Here is an 18,668-nt window from a genome sequence, read left to right on the forward strand (position 1 = left end):
ATGACACGTTTGTGACCTGTTGATGACCCACCAACCTATTTATGACCCGTTTATGACCCATCAACCCATTTATGACATATTTATGACGCGTTAATGACACATTTTTTTATCAAATTAACTAAACGGGTTGACACGCTAACCCGACGGGTTGACATGACAACCCGAATTGCCAAGCCTAACACACATAATCATTAGTAAATTAGAATGAAGAAAAAAAAAAAAAAAAAAAACCCTTTTAACCAAACTGAGATTAGCATATATGTAATACATGAGGAAATGCATGTCACTTTTAGATGACCCACTCAGTTTTAGATTACAGCTTCCAAACCAAAACAAGGTGTACTTAAATACTTAATTACAAGACACAATGGAAACAAGAATCCCAAACTCAAAATATTGGATCTACAGGGGTAACAAGAATTACTAGGACAACAAGAATTGAGAAAAAAAAAAAATATAGCTCAATAAATTACTCCTAAAACTAGATCCAACCAGAAGCTGGGCTTAGTTTTTTTACTTTCAATTGCAATTTACAAGGATAAAAATTCCATATGGTTATAATCTTAGACAGCAATGACTAGCACAGAAAGGGATGATTCAACAGTAACCATTTTGTGACTTATCCAGTTATCCTCACTTTCCCACTCTTAATATGCTATTTCATTCTCTATTTGTGTATAGATTCCATGCCCTATTTCTCTCCTTTCTTCAGGCTTAAAAAAAAAATTCCAAGCTTCTCACATTTCAATTTGAAATGAATATTTTCTTTTGTTATATATAGACTCTCCTATTCAGGTGGACAAAATGTTCCTGTAAATTTCACTTGCCTTTACAAAATTAAGAAACTTTATAGCAATGTGTTGAAATAATTGAAATTAAATTCAGCATTCACATATACCGATCCATTATATGTCAATTTTAATATTATTAAAGCTATCACAGTATTCCTATAACAGTAAAGCTAGAAATGTTTGATTTAGAAGAACTAAAAATTTTCTTCTAAATACAGGTGATCTTGGTGGGACATGATTTCGGTGGTGCTTGTATTTCATATGTAATGGAGTTGTTTCCCTCTAAAATCTCAAAAACGATTTTTGTAGCTGCGGCAATATTGAGTAGTGGGCAGAGTTCCCTTCATGTGTTTTCCCAACAGGTTGTCCGGAAAAAAATACTGAGATGCTTGAATCAAGCTTGATCATGAAGACATGAGCATTTACAAGAGAGATTAATATTTACAAATAATCAAATAATCAAATCATTTCATGTCAAAATGCTGTAAAAAATTAAAAATGGAAATCAAGTTAATCAACTATTTACTATTAACATACCGGATGCGACATGGCAATTTGGCGGAAGAGGGAGACACCGAGAGAGAGAGAGAGACAGAGAGAGAGACAGAGACAGAGAGACGGGGAGAGGCTGGAGAGTGGAGAGTGTTGGAGAGAGAGAGAGAGAGAGAGAGCGGTAGAGAGACGGGGAGTGGCTGGAGAGTGGAGAGCGTTGGCAGTCGGCACTCGGCAGTTGGCACTCAGCACTCAGCACTCAGCAGTTGGCATTCGGCACCTCGGCAGTCGGCATTCGAGTGGGTCAAGGCGTCCAACGGTCCAGCCGACTCCAACTGGAGTTGCAGGACTGCGGGAGGAAGAAGAAGGGACAGCAGTAGGCGGCGGCGCGGCGGGGAGCTGAAGAAGAAGAGAAGGGCAGCAAGCGGCAGCTAAAGGAAAAAGGGAAATTTTGGGAGAAAAAAAAAAAGTTAGGTTTTCACTTTTCAATTTTGATTCTTTAATTTCTTTTGATTTTTGAAGTTTGAACTATTGTGTAACTTGTGTTTTCAATTCGATAATTCCCAATCCCATTTCCCAATGGCCAATTTCTATTTTTCCCCTTTTTTTTTATTAAAAAAAAAAAAAGTAAAAGACTTAATCGTGTCTGGCGGGTCACCCACGGGTGACCCGCCAGACTGATTTAATCGGGTCATAAACGGGTCGACCCGTTTAAGGTAGACCCAAACCCGTTAATTTCGTGTCGTGTTCGTGTCGGATTATCAGATCGTGTCAAAATTGCTAGCCCTAATATAAACAATATATGATTCTACATCAACATTCGTTTAACAACTTTGGACTCGTTTGCTAATGTTTTTTAAGATGCATTTTTTTGCTTTTTGCTTGTGATGTGATTAAAAATAATTTTGAGTGTTTTGTGTGTTAATTTATTTGTTAATATATTTTATTTTATTTTTGCTAAAAAAAAATTTAAAAAAAAAAAAAAAAAAAAAAAAAAACACTTTAGCAAATGAGCCATAATTTTATAGGGTTTTTTTTTTAGGCAAGTAGTTATTGACTAAGGCCATTTTCTCCTTAATTTAAGACGAGTAATGATAGGTAGGGGACCTTTAACCATCCCCTGCCCGTCCCCTGCCCGTCCCTTTACAGCCTGGCATGCATTTTATTAAAAAAATGCAAAAACTCAAATATGGCACAACACAAAACACAGACCCGTGGAATCCATTTCAACATTTCCCCCCAAAAGTGTTTCCCCTCTCTCTCAAAAATCTCCTTCCCCCTATTTCCACCGATCTCCCCCTTTTTCCGGCCGATCTCCACCCTTTTCCTCGCCGACGCCGGCAATCTCTGCCCGTCTCCACCGCCGACCGAGTTCCCCCCATTTCCGGCTGATCTCCCCCTTTTTCCAGCCGTTCTCCAGCCATAAAGAGGAATTTTTTGTTTTCTTCACTCTTTTAATTTTCAAACCCATTTCGTTTTGAGTTTTGAGCTGTTTCTAACAGCAAATATGATATGGGTTTTGATTTTTTATGGTGGGTTTGGATTATTACACCTACAGACCTTCACAACATTTTTACGGTGATTTTTTATGGTGGGTTTTGATTTTTTATGCAGATTATGTTGTTTGGATTCGAAAATATGATAGTCTGTATATCTGAGTGGTGGTTTAATGATTTTTGTTTCCTTGGGTTTCAATTATGGGGATTTTTAGCATCCAAAATTTGAATTCCCTTATCTTTTCCACGTTTTCTCTGCAACCAAACAAAGGCGTACGGGTTGTGAGTGCTATGTTGTACGTGCCTTTTGAATCGTTATTCCTATGCTCTTGGGTTACTGTTTTATTAGTATTTGATTTCAATTCTTAACCTTAATTTTTATGGGTAGCAAATAAGTTGGATAGTTCTGTTTTTTGGTTTGAAATGAAACCTTTTTATTGTTTGAGCATTAACATGTTATTTTGGCTGATGCCAGGAATTCGTGTATAATCTACTTAAATTCAGGTAATTTGGTGTTTCTTCCATTGCAAATTTAGCTTTTGTGCACGACTTCTATTTGTTCATTGGTTTGAGAGTCAATTTTATGTAATTTATTATTTACCTATTCTCTTGGTTTCCAACTACGGTTGGTATTTCACCTTCGTGCAAGGATTTTATGTAAATACCCAAGTCAGCAGATACTGTTTTGTGAACTGGGTGGTGGTTGTTAATTATGAACATTTTTGTATATGTGAGAACTTATTTGGGTTTTTATACATTCCAAATGATAATATTTTGTTGATTGTTTGACATCACACATGGTGGAAATATTATGTTGCCTACTGCCTTCAAAGGTTGTAGTTTTTATTTTTGTTTTTGTGGGATTAGTGATCATTATATTTTTGATTTTGGTAGGATGATATTTATTAAGGTTAAAAATGTCTTTTGCATAGGCACGACAAAATGGATGCATCAAGTGTACGTCGACCATTATGTTATTGTGGAGTTCTTGCACGTGTAAGGTACTCTTGGACCGATACCTATAGCGGCAGAAAGTGGTATGGCTGTGAAAATTATAAGGTACTTTTTGAAATTAAGATTGTGTTATACTTTGTTTGCTAGTAGGTGATGACATTTTTTACTCTTTCTTTTTTCATGCAGAAAAAGGATAATTGTGATTATTTTGCATGGGTTGATCAAGAAATGACTGCGTAAGAGACGAAAGTAATGGAACGCTTGAAAGTCCTAGATGATAGAAGACAAGCAGATATGGATAGACTTGAGAAGCTAATTGAAACAAAATATAATGATCATTACCTTAAACTTGAGAAGCTGATTGAAACAAAATATAATAATCAATATGTTAAATTTCGACGGGAGTTGGGGCTGTGTCAAACTAATGAGAAGATATTTCGGACTACGATAGTAGTAGTCATTTTGCTTTTAGTTTTTTAATTTAGTGGCTATGGTGGATTTGGAAGTACTTGATGTTAAACAGAAAGAAAATGAGAAGTTTGTATTAAGTTAGGATGTATTGTATTGTTGTATGCTGGCTAGTTAATGATTGTAATGTGGTGACTTAGGTTTTTTTTTTTTTTTTTTTTTTTTTTTTTTTATTAAATTTGGTTGGATGTAATTTGACTTTGAGCTAAGATTGTAATAAGAATCTTGATATCTAATCCTCCTATTAATGCTTCAGAAAACTATGTTCAATCTTTCACTGATTTTCTCACTGAGTTTTGCTGTAATATTCAAGGTCCATCAAGTATAGAAATTGATATTTGTTTTTTTTGTTGTACTGCTTTCGGAATTGATAGATTATGTTTCCTAGTGTCATCAAAGTGATTATGCCATCAAACTTGTATCTCATTTGTGCATTCACTATAGACTATTAACATCTGGACAAATTACCCTTGTGCACAAACACAACTAATGCATATAGTCATCAACTAAAAATGCATAAACAAAATTTGAAAGTCATCACCTATACAGGACACAATTATACTATAAAGAGCATCATCCTAGGAGCTAAGAATATACAGCAAGGAAGGGAACTTGCCAATTAGAAGTACTTTAGGACATCAACTAAACTAATGTAAGATACCTTTTCCAAAACCCAAACAAAGGAAACTAGAAAATCAGAATCTCTTCATCATAAATTCATCAAACCCAAATAAAAAAACCGAGAAAACCATATTGAAGTTCTTAACTTTTTACCACAACACGGCCAAACATAAATACAAAATTCAAGAAATCCAGATCAAAAGCGTTAGCTTTATCATAAATTCAAGAACTCTGATTCTAGCACAAACGGTTGCAATTACACCAAGTCATACTAGATTAACAAGCACAACTATACAAATTGACTAAGTCTTAATTTATACAAGGTAGGGAAAATTAAATTCATTCTCCATCTGCTGCTGAAGCGAATGAGAGCAGCTCCGGATCATGTTCAAAGATGGCTATGTCTTCTTCCTTCATGTTCACCCATGTCTCCTTCTGTACTAAGCTAACCAATATCTATATGTGAATTTACTACAAGATTGATACCTTGAGAAAGGCTCTCTCGTTTTACAATTATTTCATCCTCATGCACCTGGTACATCTATATCCAAATACATTACATGTTTGAAGGTATTATAAGTACATATGAATGTGTCAAAAAAAAAAAAAAAAGGTATGGATCTACAGGCATGCTGATATTTAGATTTTGCATGCATTAAGAGATTAGTTTATCACAACAATTGGATCAAATGACTAGCCCTATTGTTAGCACAACTTTTGTGGAGCATAAAATACTGTTAATAGAAGAACCCACAAATATTATGTCATACCACAATATTATGTCATGTAAGAGGGCATTTTATAACCAGAAACCCAATAGCAAAAAATCACAAATCACGGCAAGCAACTAAAAAAGGCAGATCCAAAAATATTTTTAACGATTTTGAGCCCGACTAGAAAAATAAAACATGTTTTATTCCAAAGATAAGGGAATTCAAATTTTGGATGCTAAAAATCCCCATAATTGAAACCCAAGGAAACAAAAATCATTAAACCACCACTCAGATATACAGACTATCATCTTTTCGAATCCAAACAACATAATCTGCATAAAAAATCAAAACACACCATAAAAAATCATCGTAAAAATGTTGTGAAGGTCTGTGGGTGTAATAATCCAAACCCACCATAAAAAATCAAAACCCATATCACATTTGCCGTTAAAAACAGCTCAAAACGAAATGGGTTTGAAAATTAAAAGAGAGAAGAAAACAAAAAATACCTCTTTATGGCTAGAGAATGGCTGGAAAAAGGGGGAGATCAGCCAGAAAAGGGGGGAACTCGGTCGGCGGTGGAGACGGGCAGAGATTGCCGGCGCCGGCGAGGAAAAGGGTGGAGATCGGTAGAAATAGGGGGAATGAGATTTTTGAGAGAGAGGGGAAACACTTTTGGGGGGAAATGTCAAAATGGATTCCGCGGGTCTGTGTTTTGTGTTGTGCCATATTTGAGTTTTTGCATTTTTTTTAATAAAATGCATGCCAGGCTGTAAAGGGACGGGCAGGGGACGGTTAAAGGTCCCCTGTCTATCATTACTCTCATTGAAGACAACTTTTCACAAGAGTTGAAATGTATTTGGTTAGGTTAGATGGTTCTTGAAAAGGCGGTACCTATTTGTGTGAGTGTAAAAGAAGTTTGCATTTTAATTATAGGGATACGTTTCTTTAATTATTTAAAGTGACTAACTTTAATCCAATAATAACATCTGTTAACATCATCATCTGTTTTGTTAGATGGAGTGAAACCTTTTTTCTTCTTACTTTTCTTTTTTCTTTTTTTCTTTTTCTTTTTTTTTTTTCCAGCTGTAAATGAACCAATTTGTTTATTAACAGTTTGAGGTGGGCTCGAGTTCGGATGGTATAATAAATGAGTTAAATTTAAACGAGCTAAACTGGCATAAATTTAATTTGACTCGTGAATGTCTATAATAAGTAGCTTAATTTTAATTTTAATATTTTTTGAGAAAAATCTTAGGGCTTGGGCCCTGGCCCCTTAATGGGTCCGCCCCGGCTCCCCGCTCCAGCATGAACGTGTCAAAGAAAAACTTGACTCGTGAATGCTCATGAATAAACTTGGTATAAAGTAGACTATACTTGTTTGAGCTCATCCAAGTGTTCTTATCAACTGCAAACAAACTGGAAGAATCCAAAGATCAATTCAAAGGATTAAATGAAAAAGCAGACAGTATAGCATTCCTCAAGAATCAATATTTGACTCTTAAACAGGCTCGTTCTCAATTTTTATTTATTTATTTATTTCTTTAAAAAAAAAAAAAAAAAAAAAAAAAGAATACTATTTATTTACATTCCAATACGTGTTATCCCTGCATTGGACGAGCATTCCCGCCCACTTCAACCAAAACCTTTTCCAATTTCCATGAGTTTTGTGTAGGACCCACAACGACCGACCGGCGGAGGTCCCCCATTCTCTCGCCACGTACACACTCCGCCTGTTCTTCCTTAAAAGGGCGCCATTTGCCCCATCCTCTCTTTTAAAACTTTCAAACAAAAACCTCTCTCTCTCTCTCGAAATTCGAAAAGCCCTAGCTTACTTGTAAGCTTCAGTTCCTCGCTGCTCACGCCCCCACCCGCCCTTACGATGCTCCCCCATTCGTACACCTTTGATTCCCAATCCAAGTCCAAGGATCTCGCCGACGCCATCCTCGCCGCCACCTCTCCGTCCCAAATCTCCTCCACCTGCGCTTCTATCGAGTCCTTCCTGCTCTCGCACTCACCCGACCAGTCCCGCCACTTCTTCTCCCTCGCCTTCCCAACCCTCATCTACAAGCTCTTCTTCGGCCTCCCCGACGCCACCTCATCCTCTTCCAAGCCCCGCCCATCCAACGGCTGGATCGACAGCGTCCTCTCATCCAACGACCCTGATTCCGCCAACGCCATCTTCTCCCTCCTCTCCCCCTCCGGCGTCCTCCTCCACTCCATCTCCGCCGTCGATCGCCTCTCCCTCGTCAAATACGTGTTCCCCATCGAACGCCTCCCCGAGTGGGCCCGCTTCGCCATCTCCTCCGGCAAAGATGCCCCAGCCCTCTCCGATCTCTGCCCCTTATTCACAGCCAAACTCATAGAAGACCCAATCAAGCCCTCCTCTCATCAAATCCAGCTCCATGTCTTCGAGTACTACCTCTTCTGGTTCGCTTATTATCCTGTTTGCAAAGCCAATTCCGACAATTCCGATTCCGTCTCCACCAAAAGAGCTAGGAAATTCAGGTTGGACAATTGGACTTCCTCCATCCCCGGATTCTCTAATCCGAAGCGCGGAAATGACCAAAGAATTGAGTGCAATCTTTATGTTCGACTTCTCTACGCGTATCTTCGCGCGTTTGTGCCCATTTACGATTTCAATGCGCTCCAACCCTACCGGAGCTCCTTGCTTCACTACGCGTCCGGGTGCGATGGATCGCTTACGATGCGCGCGGAGTTTGTTGTGAGCGCTTTTATGCATTTCTGGTTAGTTGACAACGACTTCTCGCCATTTCCGGTTGGCCTGTTGAAATCATTCGGCGTTTCCTTTCCGTTTCGGTCGGTCTCTGGGGATACCCCGCCGCCGGCGTCCGGTTTGGGGGAGGTCGTGAAGTTGTTCGTCAAATACTTGAATTTGAGCTCCGGGGACGGGACTGAAGAGCGTGGTGGTGAAAGTTGTGGGACTCCGAGGTGGAGGGTGTCGAATTCAGGTTCGCTCGATGCTGCGAAGTCGAGGGATGTGCCCATGCCGATGCATCCGGCTGGGTCGTGGAACGTGTGGATTCAGAGGCCGCTCTATCGTTTTGTACTGAGGACGTTTTTGTTTTGCCCGGTTGGGACGTCGATTAAGAATGCCTCGGAGGTGTTTGATATTTGGGTTAGCTATATGGAGCCTTGGACGATCAGCTGGGATGATTTCACGGAGCTGGACGCTATCGTGGACGGTTCTAGAAAGAGGAAGGAGGATTCTGGGTGTCGAGGTTGTGGATATGGATATTCCCCTGCTTGGCAGGGTTATGTGTTGTCTAATTACCTGTATTACAGTTCATTGGTAATGCATTTCATCGGGTTTGCTCACAAGTTTCTTCACACTGACGTGGAAATTGTTGTCCGGATGGTGTCGAAGGTTTGTTTCTTAATCACAAGTTTGGCTATTCTAGATCAATATTGATGGAGTGTTGCATTGGATTTTTGTTATTTTGCCTATTATGGTTGCGAAGATTTGATATCAACTGTTGGAGAGCTTAATCTGCATTTTGTTGGGTGAACCAATACAATCAGTTAATATAATTTAGCTTGTTCAAAGCAATGCATTATTTTAGCTGGATGGAGAAATTCTAATACTTCAGTTCCTCTTGCTGTACCATAACCTGTGTAGTGCATAGTCCATGCATACATGACCACTTATTTGTATAAAAGGTGCTTTCATGAGAAGAAGGCATGACATATTTGTGTCCCAGGTGGATCTTTGACACCAATAACAACTTGTTTCCTAAGTAAGATATGCTGATAATTGGGACACAGTCTTGAAAAGAGATACGAGAATTATATTGTCCTAACTTCTTAATATGTTATATTCTATGTTTGAGGATCAGTTTGCATTAAATTTGTGACTTGGTGAACACCTTGACAAGAAGTCCCTATGTGATCCTTGAGATAGGACTGCATGTAGCATATTTGGCATCAGGCTACATGCTAGTGAGAAATGAAGTTTTGGACAATCTGCTCTTCTAGATTGAGTCTTTTTTCCAGGGAACACTAATTAGACTGCTACGGAGTTGACCAGGCTAAGAACATCGCTGAAGTATTCTCTTACTGGGTAATTTGGAAGCAGGTTGTCTAAACTCAGACTATGTGAGCCATGCTTTGAGTGGTTTGAGCCCTGTCTTTGGGTGAGGTTTAGCTTCGGCTTAAATTTCAAAATCAAGCTTGGGTTGGTGGCTACTAGAGCTCAGCTTGTGGCTTGGCATGGCCTAAAGTAGACAACTGCACCCAAAGTCAGACAAATATGATTGGAGATGGGAAAGTAGACATTTAACATAAGTAAATATTAAATCCAAAGGTTTGCTATTTTGAACGGTAGACGAGATAATTTGATACATACAGCTAAATTTTATTGATAATTTACTGGTGAATAAGTATAAACATTACATGTTTATAAGGGCTAGAAATGCGAAGCCAAAAAGAAAAGCAGATTTTTAGGGACTATAAATAATGAAAAAATATTGCGTAGAACCCCTCCAACTAACAGAAATAGTCTCGTAAATACAACAGAAAAGGGCTGAACTGAAAATAAAAGACATAAAAATAATGTGGGCCCGGAAAATGGCCAAGAAATTTGCAAAGTAAGGGGGTTATGAGGCCAAAAGGGGGTCTAAAAGGATTCCCCTTCAAGGACAAACCACAGTACTCATCATGATTTGGATAAACAGTTATGGCCATTTGAAGTTTCATCTTGGTGGTGGTGGATATGTTCCATCAAATATGATGCTAGAGGTGAGTGCTCTAGTCGTCGCGGTGGCAAAGAGAGGGTTTGTCCAACATTTTTATAAAGACAAGACTGCTATCCTGGAACGTGAGAGGCTTGAATGAGGGGAGGAAATGTTTGAGTGTTAGAAATTTGCTCAGATATTTGAAGGTGGACATGATGTGTTTTCAAGAAACTAAATTTTATGTTTTGTCTCGTAGTGTTGTGCGTAGTTTATGGGGTTGTAATCATGTAGATTGGTGTTGCTTGGACTCCAATGGGGTTTCAGCCTTCAGGGAGTATTTTGATTACGTGGGACAAAAGGGTGGTGGAGAAGGGAGATGTGTTTGTGAGGGTCTTCTCCTTGGCAATCTCCTTCGAGAACGTTGAGGATCAATTGATTTGGGCTTTTGCGGGTGTCTACGACGCTAATTCCGATAGGGACAGAAGGAGGCTTCTTTAGGATGAATTGGCTGGTTTGATTAGTTGGTGGAACATGCCTTGGTGTATTGGGGGTGATTTAATGTTACCTGTTTTCCCAGTGAAAGGTCAAGGAAGGCTTGCCTTTGTCCTGCTATGATGGAGTTCTCAAACTTCATTTTTTATTAAGGTTTGATGGATCTTCTTCTATTTGGCGGTTCTTTTACTTGGTTGCTTTCTCGGGATCCTTCTGTGTGGTCTTGGATTGATAGATTCCTTGTCTCTCCGGCTTGGGAAGCTATGTTTCCATGTGTTACCTAGAAAAGGCTCCCTCGTCTTTATTCGGATCATTTCCCAATCCTTATTGACTGTGGGGTTGTCCAAAAGGGGAGTAGGTCTTTCAAATTTGAAAACATGTGGTTAAAGGTGGAAGGTTTTGTAGCCTTGGTGAAACAATGGTGGGACTCTTATCTTTTCCAAGGTACGGCGAGTTTTGTTTTAGCTCGTAAGCTTAAGGCTTTGAAACTTGATTTGAGGAAATGGAACAAGGAGGTGTTTGGCAATGTAGATAGGAAGAAGAGTATCCTTCTGGAAGAGTTACGTGTTTTTGATGTTATTGAAAAAGAAAAGGCCTTAGGTGTTGAGGAGAAATTGAAGAAGGTTGAGGTTGTGAGCGAGTTAGAGAGATTTATTCTCACGGACGAGGTGAGTTGGAGGCAGAAATCTAGGGTGTTGTGGTCAAGGGAGGGGTAACTGTACTAAATTCTTTCACACCATAGCTAATTCCAATAGAAGGAAGAACTCTTAGACACTTTATTGATTGGTGGTGGTCTCTCTACCATTTGGCAGACATTAACGATCACATTAGCCAGTTTTATCATCAATTATATTCTGAGCAGGGTGGTTGGTGGCCGTTGGTGGATGGTTTTTCATTTGGAAACTGAGGTGAGTTGGTTGGAGAGAGAGTTTGAGGAGGAGGTGAAGGTAGTGGCAGCTAAGAATGGTGACAAGGCGCTGGGCCCTGACAGTTTATGTATGGCGTTCTTTCAAGCTTGCTAGGATGTGGTCAAAGTGGATATCATGAAGGTTTTCAGTGACTTTCATGCTAGAGTTCAAGTTTGAGAGAAGTCTCAATACTTCGTTTATTACTCATTCCGAAGATTCCAGGGCTATTGATCTCAAGGACTTCTGCTCGATTAGCCTTGTGGAGGGCATCTACAAAATTATTGCTAAGATCCTTGCAAACAGGCTTAAGATGGTAATGGAGAAAATCATCTCTAAGTCGTAGAGTGCTTTCATTAGAAATAAGCAAATCCTTGATCCTATCCTTATTGCCAATGAATGCCATGATAGTAGATTAAGATCTAGTAAACCAGGTGTTATTTGCAAAATGGATCTCGAAAAAGCTTATGATAATGTGAATTAAGACTTTCTATTGTATATGCTGAGCAGGTGTGGCTTTGGGGAGAAATTGTGCTCTTGGATAGCTCATTGTATAATTATCCCCATTGTTTGATTTTGTGATGGAGGCTTTAGGTAGAATGATTTCTGTTGTAATTAGTGGGGGTTGTTGGATGGTTTTTCAGTGGGCAACGTTGTTTTCTCTTATCTTTTGTTTGCTAATGATACCTTGATTTTCTGTGATGCTTTTCCAGCACATATGCATATTTTGTGAAGCTTATTCCTTTGCTTTGAAGTTGCATCGGGCTTAAAGGCTAACTTGGTGAAGTTAGAGTTGGCTCTTGTAGGGAATGTTGATCAGGTGGAAAGGTTGGTGGGACCACTAGGTTGTGGGGTTTCCACTTTGCCAGCGAAGTATCTCGGTTTGTCGTAGAGGCTTCCTATAAAGCCAAACATATCTGGGATGGCGTTTTTGAAAAGATAAAGCGTCAGTTGGCTAGTTGGAAAATGATATATTTGTCGAAGGATGGTAGGGTTACTCTCATTAAGAGTATACCCTTGCCAATTTTCCTAAATACTTTGTCTCTCTTTCCTCTCCCGGCAAGTGTTGCTAAAAGCATTGAGAAGCTCCAACGTGATTTCTTGTGGGGTTGGGTTAGATGTAGAGTTTAAATATCACTTGGTGAGTTATTCAAGGTTTGTTCACTGATTTCTGAGGGAGGGTTGAATATTAGGAATTTGATGGTGTTCAATCGAGCTCTCTTAGGTAAATAGTTGTGGCGTTATGGGCTTAAGAGAGAAGCTTGGTGGAGAGTTGCGATAGACTCTAAATTTGGTTGTTTATGGGGTGGGTGGTGTTCTCTTGAGCTTACTGGTGTGTTTGGGGTGGGGTTATGGAAGAATATCAAAAAAGGATTGGAGAATTTTTCGTGTCATAACAATTTTGAGGTGGGAAGTGGTGCAGGAATGTGGCTCTTAAAGCAGCTTTTCCAGTTTTGTTTGGTATTGCTCGTGTAAAGGATACCTCTGTTGCGGACCACTTGAAGTTTTTGGGTGGTTTTAACCGGTGAAATGTGAGGTTTGCTAGAGCGGCGCAAGATTGAGAGCTGGATATCTTTGCCTCTTTCTTCCAGATGTTGCACTCTGCTATAGTGAAAAGAGTAAGTGAAGAAAAGCTGTGATGGATCCCATTCAAAAGATGGTTGTTTAAGGTCAAATCCTTCTATAGCTCCCTGGCTTGTACTGAAGTTAGCGGCTTTCTTTGGAAGAGTGTGTAGCGGACTCAGGTTCCTTTGAGGGTGGCCTTTTTTGTGTGGTCGGCGGCTTTAGGTAAGATCCTTACCATGGATAATCTTAGAAAGCAGAACGTCATTATGATGGACAAATGTTGCATGTGTAATAGGAATAGGGAGTTCGCGGACCACCTTCTTCATTGTGACGTTGGTTATGCCATTGAGATTGCCTTTTTCAGTCATTTTGGATTGTCGTGGGTTATGCTTAGACGTGTTGTCGATCTCTATGCTTGCTAGTGGATCTCTGGCAATCCGCAAAATGCTGCAGTGTGTAAGATGGTGCCTACGTGCATTTTATAGCGTTTATGGAGGGAAAAGAATGACAAAAGTTATTCGAAGGGGGTGGGATACTTTTTCTAAGTTTGTGCGATTGGAGGTGAGAGATGGGTATCATGTTCGATTTTGGCATGATCTGTGGTGTGGAGATAAGCCACTCAAGATCTGTTATCCAGTCTTGTTTAATCTTGCTCGTTTTCAAGACGCTTAGGTGGTAGATAATTTGTCTGTGGTAGATAGAGTTGCTTATTGGAATGTGGTCTTTATGCGTTATGCTCAAGATTGGGAGGTGGACATGGTTCTTTCATTTTATGAGCGTTTGTATTCTAATCGGATTCGGCATGGAGCAGTTGACAAGTTGGTGTGGAATCTCTCTAAGAGGTGGATCTTTGAAGTGAAGACTTTATATAAAGCCTTAGCTAATCAAGAGGTCGTCTCTTTTCCTTAGAAGAGTGTTTGGCGTGTTAAAGCTCTGAAGCGGGTGTTGTTTTTTGTGTGGACAACGGCATTAGAAAAGATCTCGGCACATGACAACTTGCGTAGGCGTCATATAATGGTGGTTGAGTGGTGCTGTATGTGCAAGAAGAATGGGGAATCTATTGATTACCTTTTACTTCATTGTGATGTGGCATGGGTTGTTTGGAGTTTTTTCTATAGTTTGTTCGGGGTGGAGTGGGTCATACCAAGAAGAGTGCTGGATTTGTTGAGTGGTTGGGGCATTTTGCTGGGTCGTGGTTAAGTTCAGCAAATTTGGAAGCAGGTTCCCTTGTGTGTTATGTGGGGTCTTTGGTGTAAGAGGAATGCAAGGCTATTTGAAGATGTGGAATTACTGGTTTTAGACTTGTGTCGAAATGTGCTTAATATGCTATTTGTATGGGTCTCGGCTCATAGCCCTAGTCATCTTATGTTTGCTAAGTTTTTACATTCATGTTCTTTTGTTTCCTTTGATTATGGGCACTTTTGTATACTTCCTGTATACTAGGGTTGCGCTCCTCTGCGCCTTTGAATGAGATTATATTACTTATAAAAAAATAATACAAAAGTTTTGAGGACTGCAAAAGGATGATGGAGGAGATTATATCTTTATCCTTTAGAATTTTGTGTCTGTGGACTGTTACTTATGTAACTCCTTTGTCGATTAGTTATATCGTTTTCCTTACTCTTTTTGCTTCTTTTAGTTAGGTGTTTTTTTTTTGTATACTCCTCGTATACTTAGGGATGCCTTATGTTTTTAATGATATTGTCAATTACTTATCAAAAAAAAGTTTCATCTTGAAACCAAGATTTGCTGTGGGCTGAGCATCTGGGATTTCACCTTTCTGTCAACTCCTGAAAGTCTCTAGAAATTTGCTCCATGTGATATCCACAGTTTCTTTGTATCCAGGTTGGTATGGGTTTGGACTTTGTCCGGCCTAGAGCAACCAAATATGTTTCATATAGAAAAAAATAGTTTGATACTTGAATTTGAATAGTCTTGAAACTTGGTTTTTCAAATTAAAAGGAATTCATACTAAGTTGCATAAATCCAAGTTTGTAAAAAGTTTTAGTGCTTGTTGAATTTTTTTTTTTTTTTTTTTTTGGGTAGTATTGGCATTTTGAAGAGAAAGTAGTACCATATTATTATTGTAGCAGAAAATTCTTGGGCAAAAGGGAGTGTTAATTCCCTGTTTCTCGTTTGGAAAAGAGAGAATCAAAGTGTACTGATTCCTACACGTACTTGTCTAACCATGGTTTAGTGTCTGCCAATATTTTAATCCTGAGTGGTACTTGTAAGACATGTTTGGTCTTACACAACAGCTTACTTAAAAAAAGAGTATGCTGATTATGGTCCTGAAGTCTAGGCTGTCTACCAGGGTCTGTTCCCTGTCTAGGCAAGATGTATATTGGGTTCTCAGATTATTGCTTTGGAGTTCAGATTGTAGCAAACAGCTTCTGAGTGAAATATTTAAAGAAACAAGTACATGTTGGTTTTATTTGGCTGAAAGAGAAGGATGTTTATAGCCACAAATACTTTGGATATGGTTTAGTTTGGTTATCACTATAAGATTTGCTATTATTTTATCAGAGAGTTTTGTTCATGAAATTAATGCTGGAAGATAATGTCCAAGCTCCAAACTCCATGTTAAGACAATACCAGTGACCATGTTCTTTTGTTTCGAAGAATTGATATTAAATGTTTCTCATTCAAGTCTTAAACTCCATGTTAAGACAATCCCAGTTTCCATGTACTTTTGTTTCAAAGAATCAATGTTAAAAATCTCCCCTTGGGGCCAATTACATATACAAAAGAAAAAGAATCAATATTAAATCTTTTTCCTTCAAGTATTTTGTAAGTCATGGTAGAATTTTCATCTCTGAATAGAGCATTTGTGCACTGACTGACTTCAATGTATAATCCTTTTTGCATTAATGTGATGATAGCTGGATGGTTTTCAGCTGCATGGTTTTCTTGTGATTTAACTGGTGGACACTTTCTTAGTTATATCTGTTGATGATGTTTTCCTTATAAAGTTTATTTTGCATCTGCCTCTTTTTACAGGTTATGTGCATATTGACGTCATCTAAAGAGCTGACTGACCTTATAAAGAACGTGGATACTGTTTTTCATTCCAAACAAGCTGGATCAGGCAAATCAATGCTTAATAGCTTATACAGATTTGTTCCTTCAATTCGTGAACAGTTGCAGGTAGATTCTCCTGTCCCTCCTGTATGCCTGTGCTATGCCATTTTGATTCACTTTTTAAGGAACACAAATGAGCACTCAGACCTTTTTATTGCCTCGATTCTTCTAACTTAAGCTGATTAAATCCTCTCCCTCTTAAAAGTCAAATGGCTCCTCTGATGTGTTGACTGGATCTTTTTGATGTTTGATGTCTGATGCATTCTATGATGGGTCTGCAAGGGAGGGGGGGGGGGGGGGCGGCGGCTACGAGTCTATCTATCCTTCATGTATTAACAAGATTTCTTCATTGTGTACTGTTAGATCTTACCATATTGATTATTTTTGTGTTTTCTAATTTTGATACTAGGATTGGGAGGATGGCCTATGTGAGAGTGATGCTGATGGATCTTTCTTGCATGAGAACTGGAATAAAGATTTACGACTCTTTGATGATGGGGAAGATGGTGGAAGACGACTGCTTCAGGTTTTTACTGTTTATTATTGCTTGTGATTGCCATTTGTGTTTATGCTTTTAATTACTACAAAAATTATATAACTATCTACATTAGAGGATCTCACCAATTTTTTATTATTTTGTTTGCAGTTGTTTATATTGCGAGCAGAAGCTGAGTTACAAGCAATTTCTGGTGATAACCTTGCAGACAACCTTAAGTGTATAGATTCATTGAAAGCACAGGTGAGCTACTTGTTTGGTGGCGATCCGGTAAGGAGGCTGTCATTTTCCCCAGAAGCGCAACAGCACTCCCAATCCCGATATGATATATTCAAGCCTCGAAGAGTTGGGAACGACACAGTTTCAGAAATCAAATACAAGGGTGACTGGATGAGGCGCCCAATCTCTGATGATGAGGTTGCATGGCTTGCAAAACTGCTGGTCAAGTTATCTGCTTGGCTGAATGAGAGTCTTGGACTGAACCAGGCAGAGAGCGGCCAAGAGGAGCGTAAGTGGTCGTATGTGGAGGTGTCAGGTGATGCGGGCAATGTATGCGGGCCGACAGAGACGGTGAAGGTGGTTATATGTGCTATTGCTTCTTGGCTTCTCATTTTGGGGGTGGCGGCAGTGAGGCTAATGAGAAAACATGGTCTGAGAGTGAACCTTAGGATGTTAGCCTCAAAAAAGATTGTGATGGTTTTACTTTTGTCCGCTGTATTTAGTGTACTGAAGAAAGCTTTTGGACTACTGTTTCATAGGGTATAGAAGAAGAAAAATTGCAGAATGGAAAAGGTATAAAAATATATGAAAAAATGTAAAGCTTTTTTTCACAGGGTACTTTTGTTTCCCCTTGTAAGTACGAGAGACGTGGATCCGGAGCATGAAAAAAGAAGATCAATGCTTTGCTTTTGTTTTTCAATGCTTTGCCATTTATTCTTTCTATGATTATTAGAATGAAATATGTCGCAACTTCTGAAGAATCGAATTTTGGACATGTACCATTGTGCCAAAGCCCTTCGCTAGTTTCCAAACACCCAACCGGGCGCTTTGGGAGGACAGAGAATTGCTTAACCATAGCTGAAACAAATGGGCTTTGAACAAAGCCCATCGCTAGTTTTTTTAATTTGTTAAGACTGACAATTTATAACACGATTCGCGAGTCAGCACAAACGTAATACGAAATTAGAAAATTAAGGTTAATAGGATCAGATTTATTTAATTAAATGGATTAGATTAAGGTTTACCTATATAGTCTTATATTCATACATCGGCCGACATGCATATATGCGACATAATGGGTAGCAATTTTTGATACGACTCGTAAACTCGAAAAAATAGACAGAGGTAACAAGTCCGACTTTTTTCAAAACCGAAATACCATCTGTGATGCGATTTGAAACTAAGGTACCAAAAACTAAAGTTTTCAAATCACGTGTAACAAAAAGGTCTTTTAACCTAAGAAAAAAACCACAAATCTTTGTAAGTGCCAATAAAGAGAACACAAATCTCTGTAAGCAGATACGGAGCCAAAAATTCTTATGAGCAGGGGTCAATGGGAAAAAAAAAATTCCCACCGAATAAAAAAAATTCCTACCTATCCTAAGTAGGTAGGTGCATATAATATTGGGACACAGAAATATGAGCACCGATCGTAGAGGCTACTTGTAATTTGAATGACCATGGAACCACAATTCAAACTCCAAATTTTGGTGGTCCAACTTCCAACTTCCAAGCAGCTTAGAATATGTGGATCGAGTAGATATTCATTTGGGTATACCCCTCATGCATGCTGACAATATATGCCACAGGGCACTGGCACCCTCTGCTTGGAGGTATCATTGTGAACACAAGGTACGTACGCACAAATCTTTGTAATATATATATTATATATTATACGAC

General features: G+C 39.0%; 1 protein-coding gene across 1 annotated transcript; it reads left to right on the forward strand.

The window, feature by feature from the left end:
* The first annotated feature begins 7,314 nt into the window (after positions 1 to 7,314).
* LOC133854928 (uncharacterized) lies at positions 7,315 to 17,688 on the forward strand. Its single transcript, XM_062291211.1, has 4 exons — positions 7,315 to 8,923; positions 16,193 to 16,339; positions 16,683 to 16,799; positions 16,920 to 17,688. The coding sequence occupies exons 1-4, from the start codon at positions 7,418 to 7,420 to the stop codon at positions 17,532 to 17,534; spliced, it is 2,385 nt and encodes a 794-aa protein (XP_062147195.1). The 5' UTR covers positions 7,315 to 7,417; the 3' UTR covers positions 17,535 to 17,688.
* The last annotated feature ends 980 nt before the right edge of the window (positions 17,689 to 18,668 follow it).

This window comes from Alnus glutinosa, chromosome 13 (assembly GCF_958979055.1).
Source record: "Alnus glutinosa chromosome 13, dhAlnGlut1.1, whole genome shotgun sequence".
In the NCBI taxonomy this organism is placed as follows: domain Eukaryota; kingdom Viridiplantae; phylum Streptophyta; class Magnoliopsida; order Fagales; family Betulaceae; genus Alnus; species Alnus glutinosa.

Coding starts and splice junctions, on each gene's coding strand:
- LOC133854928 (XM_062291211.1), top strand. CDS start 7,418: ATGCTCCCCCATTCGTACACCTTTGATTCCCAATCCAAGTCCAAGGAT. Junction 8,924..16,192: donor TTGTCCGGATGGTGTCGAAG/GTTTGTTTCTTA, acceptor CTCTTTTTACAG/GTTATGTGCATATTGACGTC. Junction 16,340..16,682: donor CAATTCGTGAACAGTTGCAG/GTAGATTCTCCT, acceptor TTTTGATACTAG/GATTGGGAGGATGGCCTATG.